Source organism: Trachinotus anak, unplaced genomic scaffold, assembly GCF_046630095.1.
Source record: "Trachinotus anak isolate AG129_WGS33_773 ecotype Australia unplaced genomic scaffold, CSIRO_AGI_Tana_v1 ptg000008l, whole genome shotgun sequence".
Taxonomy (NCBI): Eukaryota; Metazoa; Chordata; class Actinopteri; order Carangiformes; family Carangidae; genus Trachinotus; species Trachinotus anak.
The window spans coordinates 10,677,497-10,695,943 of NW_027273859.1; the positions used below are offsets into that span (position 1 = coordinate 10,677,497).

At 43.0% G+C, this 18,447-nt stretch overlaps 1 protein-coding gene across 1 annotated transcript in view; it reads left to right on the forward strand.

Moving 5' to 3' along the window:
- adgra2 (adhesion G protein-coupled receptor A2) overlaps positions 1-18,447 on the forward strand; it is a 38,000-nt gene continuing 19,553 nt past the window's right edge. Inside the window, exons 1-2 of the mRNA XM_071482524.1 lie at positions 1-1,201; positions 17,651-17,722. Coding sequence (XP_071338625.1) covers positions 900-1,201; positions 17,651-17,722 — 374 coding nt within the window. The 5' untranslated portion in view covers positions 1-899. The remainder of the gene's footprint in view (positions 1,202-17,650; positions 17,723-18,447) is intronic.

Below are 18,447 nucleotides of genomic sequence, written 5' to 3' on the forward strand. Positions count from 1 at the left end.
TGCACTTGTTTTTGTGCAGTTCGTTTAGCCCAGGTGCACCGCGTAAAGCAGCCCACTGGACTGTAGGTGTGCGCAGCCAGTTCAGGTGGGTCAGACATGTGAGAGCTGCTCTCCGCGCCTGGGCTGGACGCGCTAGGACCGCGGGGACCAGAGCGCAGACGCAGACAGGAACGGGCGCACTTGGGGTTGTAACGGAGTGAGTTTGAGTGTGGCAGAGGCAAGCAGGCAAAACCGCTAGATTTTCGGAATTACACAGGAGCCGATCGAGACCAGCTCACTTTTTGTCCGAATCAATAGCCAATCGGTTTCCCCCTCCCGTCTCATCACGAGCTGCGCTTTAGATCCAGTCTACGGAGACCTCCGTGATCCGGGGAAGCAGTGAGGAAAACTTTTAAAAGCAGCGAGGCAACTGGCAAAAGTTTGAGAATATACTATTTCTTTACTTATTCAGAAAGATGACAGTGTGGCTCTGGCTGTGACTGCCACAGTTGTGAATCCCATCAACCCCTGGATTAATTTTTAGAGGGCGAGGTAACGGTAATCTGGACATTCCCGAGCATCCTAAAAGTGATGTAAATCTCTGCTGAGGTCTTTAATACGAACACCAACTCTGCGCCTGTCTGAAGGCAGTGAAGACGTTTGGATGGACTCATACATCCACTGGATTAATTAACTATTTGGACCAAAGAGAGTTGTGCGCCCGGGCTGCCATGACATAATGAGACACTTGGAAAATCAACGCTGCCGAATATTTTTGGAATGACCGGATGATGTGTTTTCATTACTGAGCGGAGAGTCTCCAAATTTAGGCCTGCTATTCATTCAAAACTTGAAAGATAATTCAGTCTCTCTTCTTGCGCTCCTTGCACCCTCTGAGAGCTTCATGGTGGAGATATGGGATGACTGGAGGTGGGGGTGCAGCTGAGGTGAGATCCAGCCGAAGGACAATGTTTGCGCCCGGCGTTGGCATCCCTCTGCTGCCGGGGCGTCTGGTACTGATGCTGCTCCTGTTGTCCGCCTCCGAGCCGAGGCTCTCCCAGGCTTGCCCCGGGCTGCTCGCCTCCACCAGCGGCTGCAGCTGCACGGACGAGCGGTCCAAAGCGCACGGTGTCCAGGCTTTGGGCAGAAGGGTCAGCTGCAGCAAGGAGGAGCTGAGTGAACCTCCGGATCCCGGCCTACTCCCCAACAGGACAGTCACCCTGTGAGTCTGACATGTCTACTGTAACCTCTGAACTAATGACTTATCACTATATTAATACTACAGTCATCTTAATGTGGCCAACTGTGGCCTGTCCCTGTGGAGATCACACGGTGACCTTAAATTATGGCGTCATGTGTGTCCTCTGGTCACTTCAGTATTCCTTCAAAGTGCTATCAAGATTTTGGAAGAAAATATATCAACCAGTCATGCTCCATTACAAGCTGGCAGAGATTTGTTTTTCACAGTGACAGTCAGTGTGAACCGTAATTGGCTGAGGATCCACAGTGTTTCCATGTCTTATTATATATTTTAGTTGGTACTTGTCTATTCATAATGGTGTTATTCATACAAGAAGACATAGTAGGAAAAACCCAATAGCTTCACACAAGAGTTCAGTATCAGGCCCACACACCCAAGACTCTGACCCCGTGACCTTACTTTTAACTGTATTGAGGACTTGTTGCAGTAATAAGGCTTGTTAGGTCAGAAGTTTACATCTTGATCTAGTTTAACTCTGTAGTGGTGGGCTGAGCAGTCGCCTCTCTGTAAAGCATTAAGAAGATCAGAGAGAGGGCAGACTGACTGTAGCCATCATCATGGCCCAGCCTCTTTGACACAACTCTGTCACTTTAAATTTGACTCTGACCCAGTCAGACTGTCAGAGTTCAGCCCACGCTTTCTTCCTCCAACACCACCCTGTGCACATGGCCCAGCTGACTTGGCCTTGCAAAACTACTATAAACAGGAACACATCTTGAGTATTTTACATCAGACTCTGCGCTTTACTGTTGAGTTGGTGCCAACTTTTAATATCACGACACTCTGTCTCGCAGCCACTTCTGGTGAGGACAGAAGACACCATTTGGTGAGAACCAGACAGTGATGATGTGATTCAGCAATGCTCCTGGGCCAGTTCAGTTTTATATTTTTTAATAATGAAGCAATTATTTGTGTGGTGTATTTGGACAAAACTTGAAAGGGCCACATCATGGGCCAAGACACACTATCTTCCATGATGGATGCACTACCAATCTATCTAGTGACACATTTCTGGGAGGTGTTTTTGCTCAGTTGTAATGCAGCATTTTTCTTCACAGCTGCTCAGACTTTCTGAAGAAATTGCTCATTCCCACAGTATGTTGCTGTGTCTGTAGTCTGACCCAGTGGGAAAAATGTTAGCTGCACATGGGCACAGTAAAAAAAAAAAGTTCAACTGCCTCACTGCAACAAACATAGGAGGTAAAATAAGGGGATTTATGCCGCAGGAGAGGTAAAGCCAGCCAGCAGTCCATTTATAGGGCCTTATGTTGCTTGCTTAATAAAGGCAGGATAAACATCTGGGGAACACATTGCTGAAAAACCAGAGGAAAAAATGGCTTGGATGGCAGTGGTCGAGGTGATTGAAGATAATCTTCCATCCCCGCACCTACTAATTTTGGTTGAGTTGTTTTTGTACAGATGTTTAGCATTCTGTGACACATTTATGAGGCTCGGTACGAGGAGAAAACAATTCCACCCGTCATCTGCCATTTTCTTTACCTTGTCCCGAGAACTCTGGTGTCTGGAAAGTTCATTTTCCTGAAGATTTTGTGGGTTCCTCAAGCGCCCGTGCTCCCATCGTTGCTCACGACATTAGCTCCAGATGTGGAATGTGAGAAGTTGTGTTGATTCTTGTGTTATTCCTGACATTCCTCAGTCTGCTCAGAGACTGCAGACAGTATCCCAGGTGCAGCAGGGGAGCTTTCTCCGTGGCCCTCACCGCCTCGGTCCCTCCCCACAATCGAACGGCCTGACAGCCAGCACCGCTGCCCTCTCTCCTGGGGCAGTCTGGAGGAATGCTCTCCTCCATGCTGAGCGAGGCTGGAGGACACCAGGCCCAGAGCTTCCGGGGCCGAGCGCTACGTGTAATGCACAACAGCTGGCCCCTGTGAACATTCCAGCTGAGGCCCCTCAGCCTCATGGGAAACCCCAATGGGGATTTGTTTATTAAAACTATTAGTTGGCTGTTTGTTGTTCCTGCCAGCCATGAAGGGGCAACCAGTTGCCCCAATATTATCACCTCCTTCTTCGGTTTCTCAGTGCCTGCGCTGCACTTTGAATACATTGCTGTGTGTCAGCTTACACACCATTTCTATCACAAGCTCACACTAATCACTGGTTTCATGATTCATTATGCTAGCCTCTCAGCCTTCTTCCACGAGCTCCAGTCATCTGTCCCACTTTCCCTCTTTTTCTTTATCTCCAGCTCCCCATTTCTCTTCCCTTCCCATCCCCTCTATCATGAGTTCATCCACACGCAGTAACTCTCAACCTAAATATTTAGTCGTCTTGGTAGGAAACTGCCATGTCCAAACTCCTTCCAGATGTGAGCCTTTGCAGGCTTGTGTTTAGGCCTAATTATGCACGGCTGCAAAGGAGCTGGATCACCGGGAGAGGAAGAGGAGCGGAAGGGTAGAGAGGGGAAAATAGATAAGAGTGCGAAAAAGAAAAGAGCCGTTGTTGAGCACAAAGTAGGAATAAATGATGGAAGTTGAAAACCGGCTGAAGTGAAGGGGAAAGCTGAACATGAGGGGCAGAAGAAGTGGGAAGTGGGAACTGAGGGGAGAACAAAAAAGAACAGCAGAGCAAGACAGAGGATGGAGGAGGGAGAGGAGAAGCTTGGCAGGCGGTTCAGAGGGATGTGCCCCTGGAGACTGAAAACTCCCCTGCCCCTGACTAACAGATCTTCGACACTGGGGTGAGAGGGAAGAGGAGGAGGAGGAGGAGGAGGAGGCAGGGCTCCTCAGTGTAGCAACATGGCTTCACTTCCAAAGCATTGCTCCATGTCTCTGTTATTATTAGTCTTTTGAAAGGGTGTGAAAGAGGAACTTTTCTTTTTTCGGTGACGAAAAAAAAGCCGTGCCTGCAGATGGATACATATCATACACACTCAGGCAACTGTCTTGAAACAGACATAGCAGTAACTCCTTCCTCGGCATTGTGCGGTGGCAGCTGCGCCTGTTTTAATGTTTTAATGGATAACAGACAAATGAAGAGAAAGTACAGTGGCAGTCTATGTGTGAATGTGCTGGTGCTTCACTGCTTGTGGTTTTTACCCAAGTCAAAACCAGACTCCTCCCTTGGCGTAGTTTGTTGTCATCGTAGTCGGTGACTGATGGCTTCAGCTCAGTGGGTGCCAGCCTGAGGGAGTGGGCACACATGCTCAGGGTGCAGGGTCAGCAGGCTCGTCATTGGCCTGATGCCCCCTCACCCCCTCACCTAAGACAGCTGCAAGACAGTTGCTCCCTGCATGTTTGCACTTGAGCCCAGTATGTTGCTGTCTGGTAGTTGAGGGTTAAGATAAAATTATTCCAGCTCGGGCGGTAATATTTCAGTGATCAGTAAGGGTCTTTCTTTGTTAATGAACAGATGTAAAAGTTGCAGTTTATACGGGGGAGGGGTGATGTTGTTGTTGTTGCCGAACAAAAGGCCTGATCTCAGTGTTAGCTTGCTTCTTAAAGCTATTTACTTTCTTGCCTATAGTCAGATGAGAAGATTGATACTACTTTAATGTCTGTACATTAGCTTCGAGGTTGTAGCTAGTAGCCAATTAGCTTAGCTTAGCATAAAGACTGTAAGCAGCGGGAACAGGGGGGACATTTTACACTTTGGTTTTTGTACAGATGAATTTAAGAGAGATCGAACTTGTAAATTCATGACATTTAGAGGTGCTGTTAGGCAGATTTGTTAGCTTCGGACAGAGCCAGGCTCGCGGTTTGCCCCCCTTCCCAGTCTTTGTTCTAAGCTACAGCTCCTGGCTGTAGCTTTATAGTTATGAGACAAGTGAGTGCAACACAGCAACGTTTAACTAGTCTGCCAGTGGAAAGGTTGAATGTACTAATTTAACAGCAGCTTCTGATGGAGAGGACAGCCTTGTTTTTTTACACGTAACCCCACATTTGTCTGTTTACTTTCATTTATCCAACCATGATGCAGTCTGTTATCGTTTACTGCGTCTGAAGACTCCTCTGTGTCTCTGTTCACTCAAAGCAACAGTAATGTTGACTGGCTACAGTATGAATCTGCACCTTTAATCACCGTTTTATCTCCTGAGTCACATCCTCGGTCTCTCACTTGTGGCCCATGTGTGGATGAAAACCTAAGGGCCAGCAGATGTGTTGGTGGTTTATGTTGGGTCTGTGAATCAGTATGTGCTGAGACGGGAGTATGTCGATGAAATGTCCCAAACAGTCGTCTTATCAGCAGGGAGAATTCCAATAGCTGGGTGAGCGTAGGACCCCAGGCATTCCTGCAGCGATAGGGTTTATTTATGTGGGGAAAGGTGTTGAGAGGAGGGGGAGTGGGCTCTCCTCCGCACATGTTAGGTGGGGCAGTGGTCAGCAATAAATCAAAACAGCAAACAAAGGCCTGACATTGGATACTCAGGGCTTTATATTCAGCTGCAGCACCTGCCAATGCTAAACAAGTCTGGGATTTTATCGTGCCCTCGCAGGTCAAGGTAACGTGCTCGGAGTGGGACATCTCCACGCACTCACTGTGCTGTACTGTGGCTGCCCGTCTGTTTGGATGGTGAATGTGCATTTCACTTATCACCTGCTTGCGTTTGTTGATTAAAAGGCTGCGATATTTCGAAACTTGCCAAAACATAGAGATGTGTTGTCATAGTAATCTCATATCCTCAAGTGGCTTTTTGTTATTTTAGTTTTTCTTTTCGCGCTGCTCTCTTCTTATCTTACTCCAAAAATGCCTGACTTTGGCTTTTCCTTGCCAGTGCTAACTTCCCTTCTCCCTGTGTCTGACCACAGCAGCCCCCGAAGTTCCTGCTCTGGGTCGACAACAGATGGAGATAATGGGTGTCTATAGTGGGAACGCCTGTGGCTTCAGTGTGTGTGTGCTGTTAGTTTTTCTGATATGCTTACTGTTGAATTTACCAATCTAAGTTCTTAAATAGTTACTTTTTGATGACTCTCGATTAAACAGATTTACTCCAGTATCCATCTACAATAATATATGTATCAATATATAGTATAAATAATATAATACTTAATCATTTAAAATAGGTTGCTGAGCAGACTGATCTAAGCCCCTTAGGCAAACTGTACTGATGACAGGTTTCCTCCTCCCCTTTGATATTAATCTGGATCTTGGGACAACAAAGTCACAGAGCCAAAGTCACAACCAGGTTAACAGTTGTTCCCCTACCTTCTATAACCAATGCAGCGGCTCTTTCAGCATTTCTTTAATTGGTCCTCCTGAAAAAATAGACCATCTTCCATCAGTTTATTATCCATACTTTAAGACAAAATGGCATGTGTTTGTAAATAGTGAAACAACAATTAATTTTTTCACAAAAATGTAAAAATGTATATCCCATGAAAATGTACCAGGAGAAACTTTGAGGGCCACTTTTCTTCTACACTGTCCTTTAAAGCTGTGATTACAAACATGTCTGAACCTGGACTCAAGTCGTGACGTTTGACCAGTGATGGTCTAGGGCTGATAGGAAGTGGTGTCTATTAAATGAGGCTAAAAACAGATGTAAACAATGATATTTGATAAAATACCATCCTCTGAGACTCAGTGCGAGTGAACCTCAGAGCATAATGTCGAATAAGGTTATACTGCAAGTCCGGAGTAGTTTTTGCATTATTACAATAGTAAAGGGGAATGGCTCATGTTTGGATATTGTTTGAAATTTTGGGAGTTAGCTTAGCTTAGCATATCAACTTTTTTCATTTTGGTTGGTGTAACTGTTAAAATAACAAATACAACATGTTAATAAGCAAAATTTAGAGGTGCTGGTGGATGTGTTTTCATCGTTGGACAGAGCCAGATGAGTTGTCTCCTCCTGTTTCCAGTCTTTATGCTAATCTAAATAAATATGCTAGTTGTAGCTTCATACTTCACAGATAGAAATGAGAGGAGTATTAATCCTTTCACCCAACTCTCAGCAAAACATTGAGTTTCCCAGACCTTCCCAAAACTATTGCTTTAAGTCTGCACATAAGCATCATAGGTTGTGTAGGGACAAATTCTTTTCTCTATAATGCAAAGGTACTCACATTTCAAATGTTAGTATTTAGTTTATCAATATATAGACTACGGTTACTATTCTCAATTATCCAATTATATGTAATTCAACAACAGCATCACATCTTCGTAATTTCTCTATTGTCACTCTGAGCTATTTTAATGTTGAGTGCTATTACTGTAACATTAAACCACAAGATTTTGAACATCTGTCACTGCAGTTCTTTTATTGCTCCCTCTGTCTCACAGGCCCAGTCAAAGGGACAGATTAAGTTGTGAAATGAAGCAATAAGCTTTTATTAAAATCTTTGTTGATGAAGTTAACCGCTGTTTAAAGTTACAGCATGAATCAAATAACTGTTCAGAAAACATGTTGGTAAACCATGTTTTTATAATACATGTGTTATGAAATTGTTTAGTAAATTCTGGTGTCACTGGACTGGTTGATGTGCAGTTTTTAGGATCGGGGTGACATCAACACTGATTCTCAAATTGCTGCTGTCACGCAAAGAAAAAACAAACAAACAAAAAAAACACAACCTTCTCACGGATGCTTTTAAAGACACCGTGAGAGTATCTGGAGCAGAAAGATTTCAGGCAACTCTTTGTAAAAGCAGCCTGATTTACCAGCCCTCTTTGCACAGGAGCAGAAAACAGAGGCTGGTTATGAGACAGAACAATGAGACAATGTTAGCCAGGCATACACCACATTCCACTCACTGTCTCAAAAGGCTAAATTCACTAAATTGCCTCATTAAAAGTGTAAAAACACTTTAGACAGTGATTAAACTGACTATTGTGTTCCTGCTCTGCAGCCATAAACTTTCCAGTTTGGTTTGTCTTGACTCGTCTTTGACTCTAAATATTGCAATAATTTATTGCAGCTTTACAGTGAGGCAGTGGTATTTCAACTTGTGCTCCCTGGCTGTTAATATTCATAGCAGCTACTTGTTTGTCTTAAAAGTTCACTGGTTGTCCAGCTTTAGTAAATTGTGTGTAGACGGCGCAAGAAACACACTTCACGGACAGTTCCTGTTAGCAAAACTCGATGAATTGTCCGATAAGACTAACTCTAAGTGGGGGACCTTCCTCTCTAAAGTGTGTATTGTGTTTGTGTGTAAGTCTGTTTGCCTGTGCGCACACATATGGGAAGGGCGTGCGTGGCCACAGCTCTCAAAATAGGCTTCAGTCCTCCCCTCTCTAATTAGAGACATTTCAAAAACCCAGATTTTAATTTTAGACTAGTAGTTTTTGGACCACTTATGCACACACACACATGCACACACTGGGTTAAACATACACACTTTCCGTATAAATAAATCTGATAGGTCACACACTTGTGCATCTAAATCTGCACACACACACACACACACACACACATAGCCACAAACCACAAAACCACAAAGCCTTACTCCCAGCCTGGTAACCCAAGCACAATGCAGTATACACTATAATAAGTGGTTGCACATATCAAATGCAGGAGCACACTCCCCATATCTAGCCTCAAGGCAGGAAAGTATGATAATAAAGCTAAGTACTGCAAGATTCTCTACATACTATAAACCATCTAACTCGTGTATTTTCTCTCTTTAACATGCATTAGAAGATTCTGTTCCTCTCCTTAATGTGGACTCTCTCACCCTTCTCTCCGTGTTTGATGACAGAATTACTGAATCAGGGTTCGCGAAAATGATTTCACAAAAAAATATTTTGCATGCAATTACATGGATGCTCCTTTGCATGACAGGCGGTAAATGGGGCTTGTAGCCTGGCAGCGTTCCCTGGTTGCTGCTACGAGCCCTCTGTTGGGTCAGGCACAATGGGCACATTCACATCTTGACATGCATTTGCTGCTAAAGTGCCTGTTGTGCTCAAGGGCATTTAGTCTCTCTGTTACATTCAGTGCCGTGACAAGCTCAGGGTGCAAGGGGCTCCTGGGACCGCTGACTTAGGTGGCTGTCTGTCTTTTTACAGCGAAAGGGTTAAGCTATTTGGACGGACCCAGGCGCTGAACAGTCTGGAGGCCTCTTTTAAAGTACTTATTGTCACAAAGATGACACAACCACCTCCCAGTCTGAGAGATCTCTCTGCTTATGCTCTCTTTCATTCCTGCCCCCGGCAGCCCTTCCTCTGCTTGTTTCGGTCTATTAGCAGGAGAGAGACTATTGGGTTGGGTTCAGCTGGTGCAGGATTTTTGAAGCCCAGCACAAATATTGTCAGCTGTCAACGATCATGAATGTGCTAACTGTCGCTGTGAACTGGATCATTTTCATACCATAAAACGGATGACAATAATTATAATTCTCTCAAGATTAAGCTCACGCCGTTCACAGCCAGCACAGTAGCAAATCTATAAATCTACAATCCAGTTATAATCAAACCATCTGCATTATATTCATTATATTGGTGTTGGGAGACGACTGACAAATATGAAATTTTTACAGTTTTATTTTTTTTCCACAGCCCACATACGCACATTTCCTGAAATGACAATTTACTTTACCAAAACCTATAAACACAAAAAAAGCCTCTCTCAGGCCGGCCAAACCTCAGACATCAGAGACAGAATTAAACACTTTATTCAAAACATGTTATCTTCCATCCAAATGAAACTGCAGATTACTTCTTGCCCTCAGATGACATACAGAAGCTGCCAGTGACAGAAAAGCCACTGAAATAAGTGAAGAACTATTATAATGAAGCAGGACACTTTGAGACAATCTTTTCACATTTAATAACTTGCTAAATTCATTTTGTAATTCTGCAAGTGTCGCTAGTATTTGATTTTGGCTTATTGACATCATAACAATGTATTCAAAAAATATATAAACATATACAAAACAAAATCATTACGTCTGAGACTTTTTCAATTTTACATCTCATACAGCCCATCAGTCTTTATCAAGACAGAGACAGGCAGTCAATAGTAGCAATAGTAGAAAAGTTGCGGGAACTGATTAAACAATATAATTTTACTTCATTCAAAATTTGATTTATCACAATTATTTTTAGAGTTTCATCTCCATATTTATTGTCCTCACTTGGAAATCTGTTGTGCATGTGCAGGCTGAGGTCCTTTGTAGCTGAGTTCAGAGTCCTGGTACTGTGCATGCTGCCTCACAGTCACACTGGCATGACTTATTGAGACACTTTGACAGAACAAAGACACTGTTAATGTTTTTGTAACATCTGTGTTTTACATATTCAGACAAATCTTAAGGCCTGTTTGTGTGAAAACAGGTGGATAATTTGACTTGATTTGCTGAAAGCCTTTCTTTAGTGATTGTGACAACCTGTAATAGAATACAGCATATACCTGTATATACCAGTGACACACACACACACACACACACACACAGACACACACACACACACACACACACACTCGCGCACACACACATATACGCATAAACACACATCATGTGACATGTCATGACCCAGAATTCTCGGCCACTAATGAAGGTCCACACCAATTACTGCTGCAAGTTTGTCGCCACAGGATCCCCAACTCAGCAAGTGGTTGTGTGTACTGTGCTGTATGTGTGCGTGTAAATGCACACAAGTGTCTCCATCAGTGAAACCTTTTCAAGAATTTTATCTTGCACACAGTTGATCTCTCACACATAGTACTGCAGGATACACAAATTTGTTCATTTTGAAGCCAGTTTCTCTTCAGACATGGGTCAGCCTGAGAACTTGCCTCTCCTTATCTCCTTATCCTTTCCCTGATGCAGCAAACCCCACCTGACGACTTGAACAATGTAAACACAGGCCATTATTTCTGAATCCATCATATAACACAGGTATGATGATATTATACCTTCTCTCTGACGTATCCAGAGCTCATAACTGACTCTTTGATTTAGGCCAGCTCCTTGTCTATGAGGTCGACCTGCAGTGTAAGGTAGTCCTTTAACAGCTTTTGATCTATTAGACCCGGCATGTGGATGGAGAGAAGCGGCCTCGGAAAACTTGGTAACAGCCAAATAAAGTAATGTAGTCTTTTAAACCATCTTTTGGTTCAACCACAATATTTTGTAGATACACTACGTCTGTTCTCATTACTCTGAGTGCTATGAGTGGGATGTGTATATAAAGAGAAATGCTGCCATGTCCACTTAGTTTTCCTCTGTGAACTGCCAATATACTTGAAAAGCAACACTGGCAAGCAAGAGCTACTTAGATGGAAAGTAAAGAGGGAAAATGCAGTAAAAAAAAAAAAACACTGATGATCTTATATAGAAGGTTCTTAGCTGTAACATACACAGATTGAAGTGCTCACACTGTGCTGTGTTGTTAGAGTAAAAGTGGATAATCATATTGCTTTCAGCAGAATTTAATTACCTCTAAGGAAAATTCCCTCAAGGCTAGAATATTATTTTTTATTTATATGAACTTAAGCACTGCTGTGACACAGGCCAGCGTGTGCATTATCAAGTCAGCATGCTAATGAAACCAGGCTTAATTCAATAATGACGCTCTGAGTTTCTCATTGAAAATCACTCTCATTATCTGGCTCCCATTGGTCTCCGAATTAGGACTGGATTTATGGCACGTTACCAATCTCTTTCAGAGGTTCTTGTCTTTCACCTCGCGTGTGGTCCTCGAGGATAAGAGACCTATCCAAAGCTAAATGATGTTTACACAGTGGCCCGTTGGATTGTTTTGACTCTTTTTGTTACACCGAACCTGCGCCGCTCTGTCTCTTTGGCCTCGGAGTGCTAGATCAACGCTGGAGTGTCTGATCTTCAGGCTGTTTCATCAGTGACCAGTATATCCAGTCACACTGCAGCAGCTTGAGGTGTTTTCAGAAGAGATGCTGCGGAAATGCTCAGTATTCAAAATTAAAGAGATTATTCACAGTTAATGAGAGTGAGTAGCTTAGCTTTTAGACGAATTCTTATTAAATATAAATCCCTCCTTTTTCCCCTTTAAACCCCTTTCTCTGCTTATGAGGGTAGTTTGCTGTAGAGGCCTGCAGCTACATAGAGCTCACTGTCTGAGTCCAGCATGCCTAAATATTTGCAGGGCAAGGCCAAATGGAATCAACGCATTTTACTCAAATGCTTCTCATTCATATGCTGGACTAAATGCCAAACCAGGATGGAGCATTTCCTGTATATGCTTCCCACTTATAAAAAAAAAAAAACAGAAGCTTTAAGTGTGTCTAGCAGGGAGACAGGATGGAGGGTGCAAAGATATTGACACCAAACTTTCAGTGGTAACTGACTGCACACAGGACATCCTGTCGTGTTTGGGTTTGTAGCATTCTAGCTGCGGTTAGGACAGGAGAGAGAAGGATGTGTTTTCCCTCTCTGTCCCTCTGCACCAGGTTGTGATCTGGAAAGCTGAAAGGGCTCTGTTCAGCTGCTGCTCCCTGTGTTGGTGCTGTGCACCACACAGCCGACCTTCCCAGCTCCACCACAGAGATCACTCCTCAGTCAAAATGATTGGTTGACAATGACCCGAAACCAAAAGCAGCTGTAGGAAAAGCATTTGACAGGCAGTTTGAGTTTACACTACACACAGGTACCAACACACACATGCACACATGCACATACATTGGGCCTTCCCTCAGAGCTGAGGGGGTATGTAACAGTGAGGCGGCCTTACAGTTAAGAGTCAGTGGGAAGAGCGGAAGTAAATCAGTGAGCAAATACGATTTGTCACATGCTGTCATGCCCCTGTGTGGCCCTCAAAGGCTTTGTGGGTTTAGGAAGCAAATTGAGCAAACCAACAAAGTGAGTGGCACGGTGCAGGGAGGAGCTGCTGTGGTTTACTAGACAAGACTCTTTGTATGGCTTTTACTTTTTTACACTCCATCACGCACCAAGGAAACCCTGAGCTAACACCATGCTATGGTCCTTGATCCTGAAACATAAAGGATTACCAGCAGTAGCCATACTCTTTATTTTACAAGAACGAATCCACAAGCTTACTTTGTCAACCGTATATTTGTTTTGATAGATCTCTGCCAACATCTGGGTTTGGGGAATGTGAGGGATTTCTCATTCACTTTGAATATACAGTATGCCATATTTATAAGAGCACATTTTTGTGGTAAAGCACTGCAATTTTGTACCACAAAGCTATCGAATTTTCTATCCAGACTCATTAACCAGATTACCTGCAATTTTCTCAAGGTTACTGCTGGTTTAACAGGGTATTTTTAAGGTTTTTAATCACTATTTGTGTATCTCCTTTCAACAGAGACCAGAATATATTCAAAATCAACTAAAGTCAATAAATTACAGAAAGCGTGCACCATCATTAGTACAATTAAGCAAATGCTTTTAAAATATTTGCTTGTTTGAACTATTTGGGGGCAGGTTTGGGCCCAGGTAATTAATTATGAAATTGTTTGCACAAAAATTATAAACCAGAAAATATAAAATGTACAAGGTTTAACCCCTTGCAGCACTCTGCAGACACACAGCAAATCTTTCCATGAGGTTCAGGTTTGTCACCGTTCAATAACACACTCAGTAACCTTTTATTTTTTACCTGAGTTAAGTGAAAGGATGGATTCATATGTATTCATTTTCATTTCAGACTTGTAGGCAGTGGAAAACATGGTGGAACATCAAGTGAAGTGGTGGTATACAGTTCATGTGCTTCTTCTGCCTGACCCTGTTTAACCCCTCTGCAACATATGACTACACTACACAACGGAAACTGGCATCTGTGCTTCTGTTTGACCTGGCTCCTTATGACCCCCTGTTTTTTGATCTTCATGTGAATGAATTAGATGAAAAGGTTAAATGGGATCCTGGAGCCTAACATGTGGCCCTGTTTTTTTGTACATTGATTAGATGGATTCAATTAGCCCGTCTGATTTCTCTGAGGCCTTTGTGGTCTGAGAGAGTTAATTGAATGTGCGATCCTAAATGCAGCTCTGAGATACCATCCATGCTCTGGACTGAGTTAACACACTGTCATGCCACTTACCATACATCTTATTGCTCTTGAAAGCAGATTAACTCAATCTGCCATCTGATCTGTCGCTGGATGTCGAGTAGAAACAAGCCACTCGCGTACAGTGAAGCCTCAGTAGAAACATTAGTGTGGAGGCGTCAGGCCTCCTGGTAGCGTGGACTTCTATGATTAAGAAGCTACTCATCTTCCGCGCTTGTAAAGCTCTGTTAACCTTTGTATACAGCAGTGATGAAGTGATGCACTCTCATATGCCTCAGCTGTCACCTGCCTCCGGACACTGCTCTGTCTGTCTGAAGGCTGTCCAGGAAGTGCTCTCTCTCCAACCCCTGACCTCTGAAACCGGGTTCTGAATAAACAGCTAATTGGCTGGGTTTCCTGTTTAGCCTGATGGGAACGCAGACTATTTCTGTCTGTTTACAGAGTTCTGCCCCTCTGTCTTTCTCAGAGTTGTACTCTCTGCATTGTTTATGAAAGAACAATGTCCTTCTTTACAACTGTGCTCCAAACATCAGGCTTTGGGGATTATACAGTAGTGTCCAGCCTCCTCAGCTCCCCTGCGTTCCTGGAACTCTGCGCCTTTTGTTGTTTGTGGGAGGGTTTCAGTTAGCTCATTTCGTGGTCTTTGTTTATTTATGAAAATCAGCTTTCAAGTCCCAGTGTACAGAGTAGCAAGCTAATTGAAATATTATGTGTTGAAATGTCTTAACGTGAGACAAATGAGGATTATTGTGATAGGATGCCACATGTGAATTTCATTTTTCTTCCAAATGCACATGAAGACAACACACAAATAAACACATCTGAATCGTTTTTTTAGGAGGAAATTTTGTAAATCATACTGTAGTTATATGAAAGCTCATATGTTGTTCTTATAGGTTTGCAGACAAGCACAGGTACACACATTCAAGCACAGCAAAACCAAACGTACACAGGCCTCAGACAAATAGATGTTTTCTGCATAATAAGCTTAGTCAAAAAGGAACTATCTGTATCTAAACTGTCTGTGTTGAATTAAATGGCTTGTTTCTTTGCCAGATGTGACTTTCTCCTCTCCTATCTGTATTGAATTATTCAGGCAGTTCCGGATCTTCTGTAGCTTTCATCTGGGGCCTGCATCCAGTTATAGAGCAGATACTGTGCCCAAAGTCTAGGGAGAGACCCTAAGGTCTAAGAGTCACAGGTTCAAATTCAGGCTACACCACAAGAGGACAGCTTTTGTCTAACATCCTCTCTAAAAATGTCTTGACTTAATAACTTTGATTTATTTCACCAAGTCTGTGTGGATTTGTGAACATGACATGTTTGTATTTTTTTCCCCAGTTAGAAATAAGGCTCTGATCTGGGATGACGTTAATTTCCAAGACATTAACTTTGGGAATTAATGTGCATTTTGAGAGTAATTACACTGATAGCACACTTTCACAGCACAACTTAAAATAAAGATGATTTTGGTTTAAATGCTAAAACAGTCAGAGAGACCTTGGTTTAGCTATTATAGTCATTATCAGCAGTCCTTGTCTCTTGATTGCAGCCCAGTTTAAAAATATAATTCTCTGATTTCTAATTTTAGTAGATAATTGCAGGAAGATATTGACTGAGGTGTCCAGGATAACCGGAGCAGATGATTTTTCTTTCCATGTTGCCTTTCCTTTTGTTTGCTTCTTGGAAGGATAACTAACTTTCCTGTCTTCAACATGCCCTGATGTTGTGGCTGTCAGTAGAGTTACTGAAGTGAAGAAGTAAGTCAGGCCAGTTTGTCCCTGTATACCAAGACTGGATGATTAAATCTGGCCATTAACTGAGTTGGAAGGCGCAGAGCTGAAGGCAGTGTTTTTATTGATGTGGCAGGAAACAGGGGGGCCGACTGCTGCTGCTGAATCTGTAAATCTCACAGACTGTTCACAGTCAGCTCCCACTTTTAAAGGCGCACACACAGCTCCACTCTCTCGATTAAGAGCACACTTAATGTCGCAAACAGCCCATTAAGCGCCATGTGGTAGGGGCGAAGATGATGTGAAACTTGAGGGTGTGTTAATGATGGTGGACTGTCGCCAGTACAGGGCCCAGGGTGTACCCTGAGCTCCTGCTGAGCAGACCTGGACAGGTCTGTGCATCCACTGGGCCAGACACATTATTATGAATACTGTATCCTGTCTCCAGAAAATTATATAAATCAAATACAGCAAATTTGCAAAAGCAAAGAAAATCTTGGTCTTGGTTGAATATTAAAAAAGTCAACACTGAGTTGAAGCATAAGGCTTTGGCTTTTTCAATATAAGCAAAAGTCTTTCCCTAACCTTTCCCAAGTGGATTAGTGGCCCACACCTAACAACACAGAAAAATCCAGGCCTCTGGCGTCAACGTTTTGTGCTTTGTAGGCACAAGCATCCACCCTGACCTGCTCCCTAACTTTTGTGCACTGTAAGAACATCACACTTCCTGAACTGGAAAAAATGTCACCAATGAATGTAATCCACGCAGCAGTTTTGTTTCCTCTAAAAGATATTTGGCAAAGTGAATTAATATACAGTATGGATATATTTTGTTGGAGACTGGGGTGGATCATGACAACCATCCACACAAGTGTACGTGCTATTTTCCGAACATGTCACCATGGGTGCAGTGAAGCTTGGGCGGTTGTGAAAAGGCAAAAGTGAAAAGGTTCTTCACGCATCTGTAGGAGAGGTCTTTTTTTTTTTGTTTGTTTTACATGTGGACACAGTCATGCTAACTGTTTCCTCCTGCTTCCAGTCTTTATATTAAGGTAAGCTAACTGGCTGCTGGCTCTAGCTTCATACTTAGTGTGCCGACATGAGCATGGTATCAATTTTCTCATCTATCTATTGGCAAGAAAGTGATTGAGTTTATTCTGCAAATCACTTTTATCCCCCTATACTACTTGTATGCGGGATAAAAGCGTATGTAAGTCTGTCCTTACTGACTCCGACATTGTCAAATCCCTCAGAGCAGAGTGATTACTTTAACTACCCATTTCCCATGATCCCCTGTCAGACAAAGCGATCTCAACCTCACATCCAGTGTGTCCTGGAGCCCACTGCCCAAGCCAAGTGATTTGCCAGTAGGGAAAGGGCTAATTAACATGGTCTGTGCCGCCGTTTGTTTGATGTGGAAAGACATCCTTTTGATGTAATAATGTATGCAAAATGATTATCAAGATTACAGCTTCCTAATCTTGATGTCCTATTCCATCTTGTACATTAATTGGAAACATCTTTGGATAATGTTTTTGCTCAGGCTAATCTCTCGTGTGACTGCAGCGCCAAGTGGACATTTCACCTTCGCTCTCATCCTTCTTTTATGACCCCTTCGCTTTGTGTTTGGTTAAACCTGAACTCCCCCTTAAGACTGAAACTGATGTCCGTGATAGTAGTTTTGCATATTTGAGTTTAGCATCATAAAATGTGCTTCACTTTATTCTCAGTGGAATATTTTTAACAATACTGTGGGTCTTCTTTTTGACAGGATACTGAGCCACAACAAAATTCGAGTTCTGAGAAACGGATCCTTCTATGGACTTAACACTTTGGAAAAGCTGTGAGTAGCCCATCTTTTATTATCCTTTATTATTTTTGCACTTGCAGATGCTACGGTGCCTCAGAGCCTTTGTAGAGAAATAGACAGAGTATCAGTGAGATCTGAGCAGCTCTGTGTGCTTCTATCCAATCTTGGGCTTCTGTCCAGCAGGGAGGATGATATACTCAGACTGGCTATCACAGAGTTATGTGAAAAGTTCACATAATTACACTTCAGTGTTTCATTATCAGGTAAACCCCACTCCAAAGGACAAGATAAGGGAGATCTCTGGGAGGAGGTGCGTGTTGGCAACTTCGCCTGTGGCTCACAGACAGTCTGGCCCTCCTTACTAGCAATGTAATCTCACTGAATGGGGTGTGAGACAGGTGATAGACAAGTTAATGTCTTGGGAGTTATGAGTGCACAGCACCCCTGGTGACAAACAGGAAAGTGGGAACAGAGTAGCTCCTTTTTAGCGATTGTAGTTACATGGCTCTGTTGGTCTGTTTGTTGGTTGGTTTGTTCATCACTTTGGTCCACTCTCAAATAGGCTACTTCAACAACTATTGGGTGGATTGCCATGAAATTTGGTTCAGAAACCCACAGTCCTCAGATAACAAACACAAATGACTTTGCTAGGCCCATTACTTTTTTTTTTACTTCAAGGCACCATGAGGTTGAAATTTGGGGGTTTTACTGGGGCTTTTAGGTACAGACATTCATGGTTTCCAGGGGATGAATTTCAA